General features: G+C 35.6%; 1 protein-coding gene across 1 annotated transcript in view; it reads right to left on the reverse strand.

The window, feature by feature from the left end:
• Positions 1-19,475, reverse strand: part of ADGRB3 (adhesion G protein-coupled receptor B3) — an 815,189-nt gene that overhangs the window by 326,158 nt on the left and 469,556 nt on the right. Inside the window, exon 17 of the mRNA XM_032651211.1 lies at positions 10,682-10,725. Within this exon, the coding sequence (XP_032507102.1) occupies positions 10,682-10,725 (44 nt within the window). The remainder of the gene's footprint in view (positions 1-10,681; positions 10,726-19,475) is intronic.

A 19,475-nucleotide genomic window follows, 5' to 3' on the forward strand; every position in this document is an offset into this window, starting at 1 on the left:
CAAACCCACAGAAAACATCACTCTCAATGGTGAAAAACTGAAACCATTTCCACTAAGATCACGAACAAGATAAGGTTGCCCACTCTAACCACTAGTATTCAAAATAGTTTTCAAAGTTTTAGCCACAACAATCAAAGAAGAAAAAGAAACAAAAGGAATTCAAACCAGAAAAGAAGTAAAACTGTCACTGTTTGCAGATGACATGATACTATACATAGAGAATCCTAAAGACACTACCAGAAAAAAACTAGAGCTAATCAATGAATTTGGTAAAGTAGCAGGATACAAAATTAATGCACAGAAATCTCTTGCACACCTATACACTAATGATGAAAAATCTGTAAAAGAAATTAAAGAAACACTCCCATTGACCATTGCAACAAAAAGAATAAAATACCTAGGAATAAACCTACCTAAGGAGACAAAAGATATGTATGCAGAAAACTAAAAGACACTGATGAAAGAAATTAAAGGTGATACAAACAGATGGAGAGATATACCATGTCCTTGGATTGGAAAAATCAACATTGTGAAAATGACTACACTACCCAAAGCAATACACATATTCAATGCAATCCCTATCAAGCTACCAATGGCTTTTTTCACAGAATTAGAACAAAATATTTCACAATTTGTATGGAAACACAAAGGACTCTGAATAGCCAATGCAATCTTGAGAAAGAAAAACTGAGCTGGAGGAATCAGGCTCCTTGACTTCAGACTATACTACAAAACTACAGTAATCAAGACAGTATGGTACTGGCACAAAAACAGAAATATAGATCAATAGTACAGGATAGAATGCCCAGAGATATACCCACGCACATATGGGCACCTAATTTACAACAAATCAGGCAAGAACATACAATGGAGAAAAGACAGACTCTTCAATAAGTGGTGCTGGGCAAACTGGACAGCTACATGTAAAAGAATGAAATTAGAACACTTTCTACCACGATACACAAAAATATACTCAAAATGGATTAAAGACCTAAATGTAAGGCCAGACACTGTAAAACTCTCAGAGCAAAACATAGGCAGAACACACTATGACATAAATCACAGCAAGATCCTTTTTTACCCATCTCCTAGAGAACTGGAAATAAAAAGAAAAATAAACAAATGGGACCTAATGAAACTTAAAAGCTTTTGCACCACACAGGAAACCATAAACAAGAAGAAAAGACAACCCTCAAAATGGGAGAAGATATTTGTAAATTAAGCAACTGACAAAGGATTAATCTCCCAAATATACAAGTAACTCATGCAGCTCAATATCAAAAAAACCCCAAACAACCCAATCCAAAAATGGGCAGAAGACCTAAACAGACATTTCTGTAAAGAAGATGTACAGATTGCCAACAAACACGTGAAAGGATGCTCAACATCACTAATCATTAGAGAAATGCAAAACAAAACTACAATGAGGTATCACTTCACACCAGTCAGAATGGCCATCATAAAAACATTTACAAACCATAAATGCTAGAGAGGGTGTGGAGAAAACGGAACCTTCTTGCACTGTTGGTGGGAATGCATATTGATACAGCCACTATGGAGAACAGTATGGAGGTTCCTTAAAAACCTAAAAATAGAACTACCATATGACCCAGCAATCCCACTACGGGGTATATACCATGAGAAAACCATAATTCAAAAAGAGACATGTACCACAATGCTCATTGCAGCAGTATTTTCAATAGCCAGGACATGGCATGGAAGCAGCCTAAGTGTCCATCAACAGATGAATGGATAAAGAAGATGTGGCACATATATACAATGGACTATTACTCAGCCATTTCCAAAAAGAAATGAAATTGAACTAGTTGTAGGGAGGTGGATGGCCCTAGAGTCTGTTATACAGAGTGAAGTAAGTCAGAAAGAGAAAAACAAATACCATACGCTCACACATATATATGGAATCTAAAAGAAAAAAAAAAAAGGTTCTGTAGAACTTAGGGCCAGGACAGGAAAAAAGACACATATGTAGAGAATGGGCTTGATACATGGGGAGCAGGAAGCACAAGCTGGGAAGAAGTGAGAGAGTAGCATTGACATATATACACTACCAAATGTAAAATAGATAGCTAGTGGGAAGCAGCTTCATAGCACAGGGAGATCAGTTCAGTGCTTTGTGACCACCTAGAGGGGTGGGATAGGGAGATTAGGAGGGAGACACAAGAGGGAGGAGATGTGGGGATATATGTATACATATAGCTGATTCACTTTGTTATAAAGCAGAAACTATCACAACATTGTAAAGCAATTATACTGCAATGAAGAGGTTAAAAAATTCTAGAAAAAAAGACTTCCTGTTTGAAACAAGTAAATATAGTCATAAGACATTATATATGAACCTCATGGTAACCACAAATCAAAAAATGACAATAGATACACAAAAACCATAGAAGAAAGAACACAGGCAAACCATTAAAGAAAATCATTAACCCACAAAGGAGGAATCTAAAAAGAAGAGAAGACCTACAAAAACAACCAGAAAACAAGTTGTAAAATTGTAATAAGTACATATTTATCAATAATTATTTAAATTTCAACAGACTAATTGTTCTAATCAAAAGGCATTGGGTGGCTGATTTGAGAAAAAAAAGACCATCTATATGCTGCTTACAAGAGACTCACATCAGAGGTAAAGAAATATACACAATGAAAGTGAGAGGATGCAAACAGAAATGTCGAAAGAAGGGTAGCAGTACTCATATCAGACAAAATAGACTTTATAAGAAACTTTCACAACAGACAAAGAAGGACATTATATGAGGATAAAGGGATCAACAAAAGAAGAGGATATTACATTCATTAACATATATGTATGCAATATAGGAACACCTAAATATAAAAAGCAAATGTTAACAGACATACAGGGAGAAATTTATAATAGTACAATTACAGTTGGGGACTTTAACACCTCACTGACATCACTGGATTGTCATCCAAACAGAAAATCAAGAAGGCAACAGTGGTCTTAAATGACACAATAGACCAGTCGGACTTAATACATATGTACAAGACTTTACATCCAAACCAGCAGAATACACATTCTTCTCAAGTGCATATGGAACATTCTCTAAGATATATCACATGCTAGGCCACAAAACAAGTCTCAACAAACTTGGGTGGATAAAAATTATGATATATAAAGTGTTTTTTTTTTCCCAAACAAAATGGTATGAAACTAGAAATCAACTACAGAAAGAAGAATCGGAAAATAACACATGGAGACCAAACAACATGGTACTAAAAAAAACAATCAGAAAATATGCCAAGATAAATGAAAATGGAAACACAACTTTTCAAAATTTATGGCATGTATCAAAAGCAGTATTAAGAGGGAGGTTTACAGTGATACAGGTCTTCCTAAAGATATTAAAAAAAAACCTCAAATAAACAACCTAACCTGCTACCTAAACGAATTAGAGAAAGAAGAATAAACAAAGCCCAAAGTCAGCAGAAGGAAGAAAATAATAAAGATCACAGAAGAAATAAATAAAACACAGACCACAAAAAGAAAAATATAAACTCAATGAAACAAACAGCTGGTTTTTTGAAAGGACAAAAAAAAATGATAAACCTTTAGCTGTCTCAGTAAGAAATAATGAGGACTCAAATAGACAAAATATGACGTGAAAGAGGAGAAATGACAACTAACACCAGAGAGATTCAAAAAATCATGAGAACAGTATGAACAGTTATATGCCAACAAATTGGACAACATAGAAAAAATGGGCAAATTTCTCGTGACCAACACCTGCCAAGAATGAAACAAGGATAAACAGACAATTTGAACAGAACAATTACCAGTAGTGAAATTGAATTTGCAATTAAAAACTTCAAGCAAACACAAGTCCAGAACTGGACAGCTTCATAGGGGAATTCTACTAAACATATAAAGAAGAACTAATAACTATCCTTCTCAAACTATTCCAAAAATTAGAGAACACAACACTCCCAAATTCTTTCTATGAGGCCACGATTACCCTGATACCAAAACCAGACTAAGATACTACAAAAACAGACATTTACGGGCCAATGTATTTGATGAATATAGATGCAAAACTTCTCAACAAAATATTAGCAAACCAAATTCAACAATATATAAAAAGGATCATACACCATGATCAAGTTGGATTTATTCCAGGGATACAAGACTGCTTCAGCATTCACAAATCAATCAGTGTGATTCACCACAACAACAAAAGGAAGGATAAAAATCACATGACCATCTCAATAGATGCAGAAAAAGCATTTGACAAAATTCAACATCCATTCATGATAAAAACTCACCAAAGGGGATATAGAGGGAACATATCTCAACATAATAAAGGCAATTTATGGCAAACCCACAGCTAACATCATGCTCATTGGTGAAAAACTGAAAGCCTTTCCCCTAAAATTAGGAAAAAGACAAGGATGTCTACTTTCACCACTTCTATTTAACATAGTACTGGAAGTCCTGATCACAGTATGAGACAAGAAAAAGAAATAAAGACATCTAAATTGGAAGAGAAGTAAAACTGTCACTGTTTGCTGAAGATATGGTAATATACATAGAAAACCCTAAAGTCTCCACCAAAAATCAATTAGAACTAATAAATGAATCCAGTAAAGTTGCAGGATACAAGATTAATATACAGAAATCTGTTGCTTTTCTATACACTAATAGTGAACTATTAAAAAGAGAAAGCAATAAAACAATCCCACTTCAATTTGCATCAAAAAGAATAAAATACCTAGAAATAACTTAACCAAGGAGGTGAAACACCTATACTCTGAAAACTATAATACATTGAAAAAGGAAACTGAAGATGATACAAAGAAATGGAAATATACCTCATGCTCTTGGATTGGAAGTATTAATATTGTTAAAATGGCCATACTACCCAAAGAAATCTACAGATCTAATGCAATCCCTATGAAAATGACATTTTTCACGGAACTAGAACAAGTAATCCTAAAAGTCATATTGAACCACAAAAGGCCCTGAATTGACAAAGCAATCTGGAGAAAAAAGAACCAAGCTGGAGATATCTTGGTCCCTGACTTCAGACTATACTACAAAGCTACAGTATTCAAAACAGCATGATACTGACACAAAAACAGACACATAGATCAATGGAACAGAATAGAGAGCCCAGAAATAAACCCATGAACCTCTGGGAGAAAAGACAGTCTCTTTAATAAGTGCTTCTTTGAAAATTTGGACAGCTAAGTGTAAAAATATGAAACCAGAACACTTTATCATACCACGTACAAAAATAAACTCAAAATGGGTTAAGGATCTAAATGTAAGGCCTGAAGCAATAGAACTCCTAGAAAAGAACACAGGCATAACACTCTGAGATAAATTGTAGCAATATGTTTTTGGATCTGTCTTTTAAGGCAAAAGAAACAAAATAAAATATAAACAAATGTGATCTAATTAAATGTAAACGTTTTTGCACATCAATGGAAACCACTAACAAAACAAAAAGACAACCTATGGAATGGGAGAAAATATTTGCTAATAATATGACTGAGAAGGTGTTACTTTCTAAAATATATAAATAGCTCATACAACTCTATATTAAAAATCCAAAAACCCAATTAAAAAATGGGCAGAAGACCTGAATAGACAGTTTTCCAAAGAAGACATACAGATGGCCAACCAGCATATGAAAAAATGCTCAGCATCGGTAATCATCAGAGAAATGAAAATCAAAACCACAATAAGATAACACCTCACACCTCTCAAAATGGCTATCATCAAAAAGTCTACAAATATCAAATATTGGTGAGGACAAAGAGAAAATGGAACCCTAGTACACTGTTGATCAGAATGTAAGTTGGTGCAGACACTATGAAAAATAATATGGAAGTTCCTCCAAAATCTAAAAATAGAACTACCACATGATCCAACAATTCCACTCCTGGGTATATATCTGAAGAAAACCAAAAACACTAATTTGAAAAGATACATGCACTCCAATGTTCATAGCAGCCCTATTTATAATAGCCAAGATATGAAAGCAACCTAAGTGTCCATTAACAGATGAATGGATAAAGAAGAAGTGATTATATATATATATATATATATATATATACACACTACTCAGTGATATATATATAATATATATACTACTCAGCCATAAAAAAGCATGAAATTCTGCCATTTGCAAAAATGTGGACGGACCCAGAAGATATTATGCTTAGTGAAATTAGAGAAAGACAAAATCTCTGTGTTTTCTTTTATATGTGGAATATAAAAAATAAATAAAATGAATGCATATAACAAAACAGAAACAGATTCACGGATATAGAGAACAAACTAGTGGTTACCAGTGAGGAGAGGGACGGGGATGGATCACAAGTTTGGGGTATGGGATTAAGAGATACAAACTATTGTGTATAAAATGAATAAGCAACAAGGATATATTGTACAGCACACGGGAATATAGCCATTATTTTGTAATAACTTTTAATGGAGTACAATCTATTAAAATGTTGAATCACTATGTTGTACTCCAGAAACTAATATAATATTATAATCAACTATACTGCATTAAAAAAAGGAATAAAAAAACCTCCGAAACATTTTCTGAGAATAAACATGATATTTCACAGACCTGTTAGAATCAGATGGTGCTACTGAAACCCATGGAGAAACACCACAGGTTCACATAAAGGAAGGATTATGGGTTTTCCAGTGAAAACCCATGTGTGTAGTCAACACACATGATCCAATAACCAAAATCCAAATTTGGAGTAGCCCAAAGAATGTGCAAATTATCAATCACACAAGTGTAATAAAAAAACAACGAAAAAACCCACTTTTTGTAACTAAAATAAGCCTTTTTCTGAAGTGAGGAAAGTACTTTCAGTTTACTTCATGGGTCACCCATGATGAAGCATTTTCTACATCCTGTTAATCAGTTACTCAAAGCAGAATAAAAATATATTTTATAATTGTCTAAAACTGTTGAGCCTAAGCAGAGTAAAATTAAAAGGCTTTGTTTGGGATTATCAACGTTGTAGATTATCACTAGAGTTAAAGTTAATTGTTCATGACGGACCTTAGTACTGTAACATGCCAAAGCATTCTCCCTTCAGTCTTCCAATCTAATGATTGCTAGAAGTATATGTCACTAATAAAATGAAACATAAATGAAAATAATTCTTAAGTAAAAAAGATACCTGAGAAATATTCAAACATTTATTCTTATACAAAACTAACCAATAAGTATTTGTTGAATTCATACTATGTGCAGGTGTATCAGGCATTAGTGCAGTTAGTGAATAAGAAAGGTAATTTATTGGTATTTAAATCTTGTGGTATTTACTCTCTAGTGGGGATGACAGAGAGTAAGCAAGAAAAACAAATAAAAAGTAACAATGTATGCTGTGAAGAATGTAAAATAATGTTATATAAAGAGAACAACAGGGTAACAAGTTGGACTGTGAAAGACCACCTCAAGGAGGGATGTACAAGGAGGTACGCAGAAGAACAGTTTGTAGAATAAAATAAATTGAAAACCACTTCAATGCCACCAATATTGGGAATACTAGATAAATTATGATATATCTATACAATGCAGCAGGTACAAGGGATAAAACATTAAAAAATTTAAGATGACAAGTGTTATATACAGTATGACAATATTTATGTTAAAATAGTGTTAATTTCTATGGCTATACATGTGTGTCAATGCATAAGTAGATGCCTGAAATTATACATAAAAAAATATAAGTAGGAGTGACCTTGGAGAGGTGGTGGATGTGGAGACCCAAGTTATTAATGATTAATGGGGTCTTGTGCCTTAGCTGTTATGTTTTATAGTTTTACAAGTAAAAGATACTCATGCATTATTTTTATAATTAAAATTTAACTTTAAATATTTAAAAGTAAGGCAACTTGATATTGCCAGAGGGGAGGGGAGATGGGTGTGGGTGAAATGGGTAAAGGGAGAGGGTCAAACCCTCCAGTTATAAAATGAATCGAACCTGGTAATGTAATGTACAGTACACAGGGATGACTATAGTTAATAATATCAGATTGCAAAGTTGAAAATTGCTGCGAGTAAATCTTAAAAGTTCTTAAAGAAAAAGAATTTGTAATTATGTATGGTGACAGATGGTAACTAGACTTACTGTGGTGATCATTTAGCAGTGTATACAAATAGTGAATCATATTTCACACCTGAAACTAATAGAATATTATATGTCAAATATACCTCAATAAAAAACTAAGGTAATTTGATTATGTAAACTAAAATTAAAAGACAACTTCTAATTTCAATTTTGTTACTGCAATCTTGAAAACACCATTTAGATCAACGCTTTTCTGTGTAAAAAGGAATAGCCATATCTCTTCATTAACTATTTTTAGAGGTCTTATACTCAAAGTTAACATCATTGCATCGATAAAACTATTGTGTATGTGAACATGAGAGAGTGGCATGGACATATATACACTACCAAACGTAAAATAGATAGCTACTGGGAAGCAGCCGCATAGCACAAGGAGATCAGCTCGGTGCTTTGTGACCATCTAGAGGCGTGGGATAGGGAGGGTGGGAGGGAGGGAGATGCAAGAGAAAAAAGATATGGGAACATATGTATATGTATAACTGAATCACTTTGTTATAAAGCAGAAACTAACACACCATTGTAATGTAATTATACTCCAATAAAGATGTTAAAAAAACAACAACAGAAGAACAGATGTGAAGAAAGAAAATAAAGTTGTCTTAAACTTCATTGTTTAAACCTCACCCAGAAAAATAATTTAATGATGAAAGAGTCTGGTAAAACGTGTGATGGGATGGAAGTTCTTTCATAGTGGAAAGCTTTTTGATCACTTTTCAGATACATCAAGGAAACATGAACTGCACTGATCTCTGGAGATAATCTGATCTGAAAGGCAGCTAAGCACACCTCCTATCACTGAATTGTTTTCTTCAAGGACAACTAAAAAGCTGAAGTTTGTAAAGCTAAGACATGTTCTTTGTGATGGATAAGAGTCAGCAGATGTTAGAGAAAACAGAGCATGATTGATTCCTAAACTTAATACTGACCTCAAGACCCAACAGTTTTATAAATTAAACTTAAAACCTTAGAAAAACTGTGAAAGCAAACCCAGAGAGGCACAGAATAAGGGAATATTGTTTCTTCTGTAATATCCCTGTAAGTCCCAAAGGTCTTTTGGAATAACCAGCACGTTCCCCTTTTTGGATCAACATAGAAATACATTCTACCCACTAAAAAGGTAATAAAACTAAATAAAAGTTGGTTATTATTCATGGAGATATGCAAGTATCTGTAATCAGGTGCTTAAGATGGCATGCTTTTCTTGAGTAGAAAACGTTCAATTAGATTTTTGTAGCCTTTTATTTTTCCCTTGTCTGTACAACATACTAAACAGTGCCTTAGAATATACTACCAGCATCTTCTCTGGCTATTGGTAAAGAGGAAATCTTGCAAAAATTCTATGACCACGGATTTCTCTATGTGGTTTTAAAAAGAAAAAAAATGACATCAGTGAGAAACATCCAGCTCATGTTATCACCAGGGCAAGTTGGGTTGCACTACGGTTCCTAGGAGAAGAGGATCCCTAGAATATCAGAATCTATAGCAAAAAATCATGCTAATATCATTGATTTTTCACCCACATAAATACTAGTTTAAATTACATCAGTATCCTAAGAATTAGCACATTTCCAGTAGGTTTGCTCTTTACCTAGAAAGTCTAAGAATGGCCCTCTTCTAGACTCTCCATAACTACTGATGAGAGACAAGTAACATCATAAAATTAGATGTAGATCCGATTTAGGGTGAAGAACATGGGGGGAAATCATAGAATACATAGAACCCAACAATGTGGTGTGTTAACTGACAGCATATACGTGGTGGTATTAGCTTTTGAGATTGATTGACATTTATCCCCCCTCCATGCAAAACAAAACAAACCAAGATTGTATAACCTGGCTACTACACTGAAATAAACCCACAGAAGTACTTAAGTATGGGAGTCTAATTAATCCTTAATCATGGATTTTTCTGCTCTTTGAGACCTTAGAATCTCATAGCATTACCAATGAGATTAAGATGATTTTGACCAGATATATTGCAATTACTTGTTACAAACAAAGTAATACATGGAAGAATTATTCATTCTTACTATATGAATAAGAAAATTAAATGTCACTCAATGTTTTTATAACAAAACAATTTGGAAGGACCATATAAATATCGCATTACTCTGATAATAGATTCAAGGTCATACCTTGAATAGATTCAAGGTAATGTATTGGCTAAATGACCATATAGATTGCTATTTTATTCTGCGATTCTAAGCTGAATTACTAGGGCAAAATGTTGAAATAGCATCTGAGCTCCTATAATTTTAAAATATTAGAGCTTTTAAAAATCCTCATGGAATTCACATCGCAATATGCCTTACACATCAGGTAATGCAATCCTACCTTGGGATGTAACCTGATGGCATCATCACACACAAACACATTCATCATGCTGTCCTACAGATTCAAAAAGAAGACTGCTTTCTCTCCTAGTGTAACTCACATCCCACTAACTTATCATATTCCTGTTGACTAGAAAGCAGCTGAAATAACTTAATGTGCTTTGAATGTTTAGTCCAAAGTCATGTAAGAAAACATCTGTCACTTACGTTTTTGAGTCATCCCATAACACACAATAAGGATTCAAAGTACCCTAAAAATAAGTAGAGAAAGAATAAATGTATCTTGAGTACATACATAAAAAACTGAAGGATTATGTGAAATGCAAAAAGAATGGCACATTTCTTATCCTGCAGTAAGATTCTTTAAGGATTCCACCTCTATTTTTTTTGCATTAAAAATTTGCATGTCCTTTCTCATAGGTTTAATGGCCCATTTTATGAAATTTTATTCATGAAAACTTTACGTTTATTCCAAATATCATAACCCATAGTTCTTTTTTTTATTTAATTATAAGTGAAGGCCTCATAAATGACAAGGTACATACTTTGATGATTTCTATTTCATTTTTTTCCCCTAAAACAGTAATTGCTGGATTATTTCTTTTTAGAAGCCAAAGTATTTTCAATATCTAATATTTACAATATTTATAATAATTCAATCACAGTGAAACTTTCTGCATTAGGCACACCTGCCACTTCCTCTTCAGCCTCCAGTGGTGCAGCTTCCAAAAGGCAAGACATGGCTGCATTAATTGTCCATTTCCAGAGAGTCTGTAGACTTGCAATATTTTTTTAATCAACAGATCATATTCCTATAAAATCACATCTAATAAAACTATGGGAAAACATGCTAAATGTTTATTCAGTTTAATCATTATGTAATGAGTAGCCACAATGACCTTCAGCATGACACAATGAGTTTTCCACATTGGAAAACCTTCTGTTTTGAAGAGACTAATTGTTGGAATGTTTTTCTTTCTGTCTTTCTGTCACATTCATTGGGCCCTATTTTTCCCGTTGAAACTAACCTAGTAATTCTTCTTCTCTGATGTTGTGAGCTATCCACAGATCCTCTTCTCTTTTCTATTAAACACACTCTGTAGCTTTCAAGTTCTCTCATCCTCCACATTCATCTCCTGGAGCACACACTTTAAAGTGTGTTTAGGGAACTCATCCACCTGTGTCCTACCTGCACAGGATAAAGCGGTACTGTTGCTTCTGCAATGTAGGTGCCATATGCCTAATAATGCATTCCAACGGTGTATGGGATATTTTGGTAATCTTCCCCTGAGCTTGACAGGTATTATTACCCACTGAAGTCTCTCAGGAGCTTTTTGAATTCTGATTTTGACATCACATATATTCACTCTTTAACTTTGTGTCACTGCATGATTAAGAAACAAACATGGTATCTATGGGCTCATCCAACAAGTCAGTGATAAAAGTGATGAATAGGCCAAGGCAGGTAAAATTTATAGTCCTGAAACAGCCTACTGGCTCCTTCCCGCAGGGGGTCATGCTCCCTCAGAGAACCTGCCCTCGGTCTTGTTTCCAAGTAGATAATCACTGGCATGTATCTGGCAAAGCAGCATCTTTAAAATTCTAGGCAAGTTCTTTGTGAAACACTGACTTTCTAAGTGCTGGTCACCGAGTCCATTCTAGAATTCCACTAGGAAAAAGAAACTTAGCTCATTATTCTAAAACTGGTGAAATTTACCCCAACTTTCATTATTCATTTTAATTGGGACATTGACTAACTCCCATATTTTAGCACTATTACCATTCTCCAAAATCCCTCAAAGACCACATCTCTAATGCATCCTTCTTATCAGATGCTCATACTTATAAACTATGCTCTTAGAACATAAAAAATATTCCCTTCCCTGAAATGGGTTATAGCCTTACAGAGATTGAAGAGGAACACACATGGAATGTTCATGGAATAACAAAAAAAGAGACATGCTCATATAAATGTCACTAGTTGATAATTTACTTTTTAAAGGACAAATTATGGACAGAGCATCATGGCCTGTGTCAAAGAGAGTTCCATGGAATAAATGGGCCCTTTTCTAGTTCTCACAGGAGGCATAGATATGGATGTTCAAGACATGGGGAGGGCAATAGTGTTTCAACTTGGTTTCTTTCTCTGTCCTATGAGACCCGGTCTGGTTTTACCTGAAATCCTCATAGAGCTTGTGACTTTCTAAGAAATCCTCAGCAGAGCTACAATGTTGTATAATAAAGTTATGCTATATTTAGGGTTCTGTTCAAAAGAGCTCAGAGCACTTTCTAGAAAGCAAATTAGCCCTGGAGTATGACAATGAAGGTCATGGGAGTATACATGTCATGGATATAGACTGTATACGTAGGTGAGGACCTTGAGATTACAGGTCCTCTACATCGAGTTCACTTCTTCAGTAATGTACGAGTGAGATTAAGTTCAATCTCTATATAAATCAAAGCAGGATACTGATTATAGGATTACTGTTTCATAATTAGAGCTCATAACAGGTTATGACAAAAGATAATAATATTAGAAAAGAAATAGAATATGAACTTAATTGTTTAGATATCACCTTCCATTTTACCCCTCGAAAGACACTAATTTCCACCTTAAAACGAAAGTATAAAGGTGAGAAATGCCTATTCTACTCTTATCCATGCCTCTGTCAACCCTCAGTTTCACCCACTACCTTCCTCACCCCTCACCCCTTAGATCTCATGATTCTCTCTCTTTCTGTCCTTGTGAAAATTTAGAAACAATCCACATGAGAATTATAGGTTCCAAAACACACCACGCAATCTTGCATTTCACGGTACATTCCGAACCTACACAAAAGACAGACACCCCTCTGTGAACATTCATTCCAGAAGAGTCACCCATACGTGGGCCTATGAGGTGAGGTCAGTTATGGAAACATCTGAAGCTTACAAAAATAAGCAGAACAAACAAACTAGTGGAATCTTAGTACCTGGATAGACCAGTCACTTAGAGAATAAGAATGAGAGATGGTAAAGAAAGCAAAACCCAATGACGAATGACTTCTATACATGAAAAAAAACCCAGAAAACCTGGCTAATTTACAGAAAATCAATAGCAGGCAATGGCAAGCCCGACAGAGAGCAGGAACAAAGCGTAATGACAGAAGCAAGAGGCAAATAGGTAGGCTGTGAACCAACTCACAAAAGTGGATTTAAGAAAAGCGTGAAACTAAGAAACCAGAAGCTGTCAGGTAAATGAGCCAAACCGGCTAGAGAAGATTAATTTATAGAGCTGTCAATATAATTGACACTTAAAATATTAAAACTGAATGTATTTGAAAACTTTTGGAAAGAATAAGCTGTTCTTGAAAAACATATTTTTGGCCGAAAAACTGTCTCTTGACTCCACTGAAAAGAGTATAGTTGAACTTGAGTTAAACATTTGTACTCACCCATTTTTAAGCGTTTAAAAATGTACTGTGACCCAAGTTTTCTAATTACCATAGATGTTCTACACAGCACTTTTAGTGCTTTAACAGTCTTTGATATTTTCCTTTACTTCTCTTCTCTGTCTCAACATCAAGCAAACCATTACTGATCACCCTTGACTGGTGATGGGGTTACATTCTGATAAACCCATTGCAAGTTGAAAATATCATACATTGACGATGCACTTCATACACCTAACCTACAGAACATAATCGCTTAGCCTAGCCTACCTTAAGTGTGCTCAGAACACTTACATCAGCTTCCATCTGGGCAAAGTCATCTAACACAAGGCCTTTTTTAATAAAAAGCGTTGAATATATCATGTAATTTATTGAATACTGTACTGGAAGTGAAAAGCAGAATGGTTGTATGGTTACAGAATGGTCATAAGTATATCAATTGTGCACCCTTGTGGTTGTGTGGCTGACTTGGAGCTGTGGGCCACTGCCCAGCATCATATGAGAGTACCCTACTGCATATCTCTAGCCCAGAAAAAGACCAAAATTCAAAATTCTAAGTATGGTTTCCACTGAATGCATATCACATTCCCACCATCATAAAGTCAAAAAATCGTAAATTGGTGACTGTCTGTGTATCTATTTAACAATATAATACATCACTGGCTTTGTCCATGTATTTTTATAGGTGGTTCTCTCTTTTCCTCTGATCTTCATAACTTTTCTATTTTCTTGTTTGCAGAATAGGGAATTTAGACATCTTTTCTAGCCCTAGCCCTTAATGATTCTAGAATGACATTTATAAATGAACTCCTTTTCTTTTACAAAACTCTCTTCCAGGTCTGTTTTTTCCCCTATGGAATATTTTCAAAACATCTCACTATGGTATAAAGAGAAGAAGTCAGAAGAGTGAGCCAGGAAGATGATCAAAACAAGCTCATCCATTCATGCAAAAGTCACTTAGCCAACACCTGTAACATTCCAGACACCTTGGAGGCACTGAGGCTACAGCATTGAACAAAACAAAATCCTTGCCTCATACACTTAGCTATAGTGAAGGGGGCAGGGAGAGAGACAAAAAACATAAAGAAGTAAATATATAATATGCTAGGTGGTAATATGTGTTATGATGAAAAGTAAAATACATGAGTAGGAAAGACTGGGAAGTTGAATGGATTGCAATTTTGTATATTGAAAAGGCTTCACCAATAAGATGATACCTGAACAAATGCCTGAAGGAAGTCATTTACAGAAAAGATAAAAGTCACAATAAACATGAATGCTGAACCAAGTTACTTTAACTTTTCCTTGGTGCTTTTAAGTTCTGAATAAATTCAATTCACATGCTATCTTAATTACACTCTTGCTATCTTCATGTTTTCAAGGCGTTTTCTCTGGACCTACTCTTGAATCACCTGGGATGCTGGTGAAAAATGTAGGTTCCTTGGCTCCGGGAATTTTGAGATTGGGGCTTAACTTAGGAACATACATTCTAACGACTCCCTCCACTCCTTATAATTTTTAATCTATATCACATTTGTAGAAGCATGGACACACAACAGAAATAACATGGTTACTTCACTCTGCTTTTCTTTACATTTTCGAATGCTTAGTCCTCATGTGCCACAGTAAATTCCTAATCTGGAAACCTCTTAACTTTCTTGTACCTTTCATAGTCCTCTTGAAACAAAAAATATCCTCTTGTCTGTAGAGGTAAAGCAAGCTCATAGGCAAAGCTTCTAAGGACTTGGAGAAGGCCAGTGACCTCCTTGTCACTCTTTCAACATTTCCAGTGCTCTGAGCAAGATGTTCCAGGGCGAGTCCTTGTGTCACATCTTCCAGTGAATTACACATTGAGTTCTTGTACGTGGACAGGAGAAAGACTGTTCAACTGAGACTCCAAAGCCTCTCTTCATTTCCAAAACTTTAGATATAAAGGCATTACATTAATAATATCTGGATTTTGCTAAGCTTGCCCTTTTTCTATCCCCACTGTTAATTGTATTTCTTATATAACTGCACAAACAGATTTTGGGAATTCCTAAGAACATTTCCAAAATACCTGACCTGACCCACAAAAGACTAATTTATATCCTGCCTATAATTCTACTACTTGAGAAAAGTCACGTTTTAAAATGCTCAGGAATGCATTCTAAAGGAAGTAAGATTCTCGTAGATGTAAATTTTTCCACAGTCAAATCTCTGACAGGTCATGAAAGCTGATCAGTGTGAAAGGGAGCCCTTTCTGGATTATGTCTTCTAACATATAAACATCTTCATAATCCCTGAAAACGTAATACACCATCCAAGGGGATGATGCAGTTGAAAAGGTATCATATCACATTCAACTCTACAACAGGAAGACAGTCTGTTGAATGTTCTCCATACCTCTTCTCAAGGTTTTGAGAGTATTTTAGCATTTCTAAGTGATACTTAAAAAGAGTTAAATCTGGGTCTAACTCTCATTTTTTGATGGGGTAGCTGACATATACCTGAAGTCCAAAGAGCCTCATTGAGAATGCAATACTTTTCTTACTTAAAAGGAAATGGAGATATGGAATTTTTCAATTTATTTACATGAGTTCTACAGAAAGCACCTCATTGAGAACCAGTTAAATCAAGAAGATGGAAAAGGAATAGTTGTCTTTAGCTAAAGCAGTAGAGCATAGAGGCCACTGAAGTGAGGAAGGCAGAGTATGGTCCTATCAAGACAAGTCACGTCTTCCAGGACTTGGCAGCCATTCAGTTAGAACACAAGGGGAGGGCACGTGTGTAATCCAGCTTCTGCTATCTGGTTACTCAGGACCGCAACTTAACCAGATGACACTATTTTTGTGTCTCTAATTTCTTAGATATATCACTAGCCACTGAATGTACATTATTTCCTGACAAATACTTTCTATTTGACATGTGGAAAGTAGTAAAAGTAGAACAACTATCAGAAATTATTTATATGTGCATCCTTCAAAGAAAATCATTGCCTCCACATATATGTCTTACAGCGTCTTCCCCATATGTGACTGCATCATTTCCAACAATGGCTATACAGGTCTGGGTGCACCTCTCAAAAAACAAATGGTTTATCTGTGGGTAAAACTCTCCAAGGTTGAAGTGGCAAATAACTTTAATAAGTAAACACTCAAATAACTAGATTCCATATAGATATAGCATACAGCTTGTCTTTTCCTTTTATATCCAAGAGGTTGTAACAATGTGTCCTAGTAGTGCTTTTATGGGGTTGTAGCAGAGACAAGGGCTGGCCAGGCTGTTTTGCACAGTTCCAATCTATCAGCTGCCGGCAGAGAAGTTTTGCTAAATTGCTTCAAGAGCACAACACATCTACAAATGCCCCAGTTGCTCCTGGCACCCTCCAGTTTTCCCTAATATCCCACCACCACTTTACAATGGCCATTCTCATTGTCTGGTGATTCCTTTAATCAAATTCCTTAAGTGTTAGCATGATAATCAGCATGGAAAAATGTAATCTCTAGTTGCTAACTGACTTTCATTGAGTAATATATTATCATTATTGTAGTTTATCTGATTCAAAATGTCACTGTTACTGTATGCATATATATTATTTTCATAATCAAAAAAATAATTTTGCAATGCTCCAATGCAGGGTTATTAGTTTTCTATTGCTGCTGTAACAAATTACCACATACTTAGCAGCATAGAACAACACAGATTTATTATATCACATTTTCTGTGTGTCATGAGTCTGGTGAGCTTATCTGGGTTTCTGCTCAAGAAATTCACAAGGCTGGTATCAATGTTAGCAGGAATGCAGTCCTTTCTGGATATGGGGATGAGTCCACATCTAGGCTCGTTCGGGTCTCAGGAGGATTCAGTTCCTTGTAGTTGTAGGACTGAGGTCCACATTTCCTTCCTGGTTGATAACCAGGGGTTATTTTCAGCTTTTAGAGGCTGCCCATATTCCTTGGCTTGTGGCCCTCATCCTTCCTCCTCAAAGTCAGCAATGGCAGGGGGAGTCCTTCTTACCTTGCAACTCTCTGACCATAGCTGGGAAAGGCTTTCCAATTTTAATGGATCATGTGATTAAACTGGATCTACTCACATAATCCAGGATAAATGCCCCATCTCAAGGTTCTTACCCTTAATCCCATCTGCAAAGTCTTTTCTGACATGTAATATAATATACTCACAAGTTATGGGGGTTAGGATATGGGCATCTTTGGGGGGCCACGTTCTCTTCACCATACAGGGAGTGACAACTTATGCAGTCCAGGGGCCAAATCTGGCTTGCTACCTACTTTGTAAATGATAGTTTGTTGTAACAGAGCCACATCCATTTTCATATATTGTCTCTGGTTGCTGTCACACTACAACAGCATAGCAGAGTAGATGAGACAAAGACTATTAGAGCTCATATGTCTAACCTGACTCAACTGAAAATGTTTGCTGACCGCTGCACCAACAATAGCATAATTAGTCTAAAATTTTTTTGAAGAATATCAATGCTGTATTATGAATAAGAATAAACTGAATGTGAAATGTAAGTGGGAAGAATGCTTACTCAAGTTTAGGAATTTAGGATAAAACCAAAAAAAAAAAAAAAACTGTAGCTAGAGAATCATTTCTATCTCAATTTCAGCCGTTGGCAGTACCATCAATCTACTTGTCTAGTTAGCATTTCAAGACTCTCCCATAAAAACTACCGAGGGGTTTTTAAGCAGGCAAAACATCAGAAATCTTTTCCAAATGGACGCAAGCTAGGGTAGGAAAGTAATTTTAAAAGTAAAGGGATATGGGCTTCCCTGGTGGCGCAGTGAGTGAGAGTCTGCCTGCTGATGCAGGGGACACGGGTTCGTGCCCCGGTCTGGAAGGATCCCACTTGCCGCGGAGCGGCTGGGCCCGTGAGCCATGGCCACAGAGCCTGCGCGCCCGGAGCCTGTGCTCTGCAACAGGAGAGGCCACAATAGTGAGAAGCCCGTGTACCACAAAAAAAAAAAAAAGTAAAGGGATAAAAACGCCCCTTTGTAGAAATTATAGATGTATAGAATGAACCTCTTTAAGCTTTGCCAAGTGAGTTTTAATTCGCTGGGTTGTTATCAGCCTTTGCTATTCATGAAAATACCCACTGATGAATGTTGGAATTTCTTTTCATTGTTTTTCATGTTAATGGTAAAAAGAATATTCATCACAGTTTTCCATTGTGTTTTCCACTATGATTTACAAAGGCCATGGCTCATGATTAATTTTAGTTTATACACATAAAACAAACTCCTGAATTTGTTAGCTAGATCCTGTTAGTATGCCAACAAATGCAGCAAAGAAAATAAAACCGCAAGCCCCAATTCCCGTGAGATCGTTTGTGACTATGACCAATTTGAGAACTACAAAAAAACCCAGTGTATTTTCCTCAATCCTGAAAGATAGCAGGTTGGCCCTACCTAGACCATGAGAGTTGTTGCTTAGAGGAAGAAATAAAAAGAAAGGCGAAAATAGACTGCAGAGGCTGCAGGCCAGGGTAGTCCAAGGTGTCCTTCCACCAGAAATGGAACTACATTTAAGACTTTTTATTTGAAAAAAGTGAACTTTCAGGCTTGCAA

The sequence above is a fragment of the Phocoena sinus genome, chromosome 12 (genome assembly GCF_008692025.1).
Source record: "Phocoena sinus isolate mPhoSin1 chromosome 12, mPhoSin1.pri, whole genome shotgun sequence".
In the NCBI taxonomy this organism is placed as follows: domain Eukaryota; kingdom Metazoa; phylum Chordata; class Mammalia; order Artiodactyla; family Phocoenidae; genus Phocoena; species Phocoena sinus.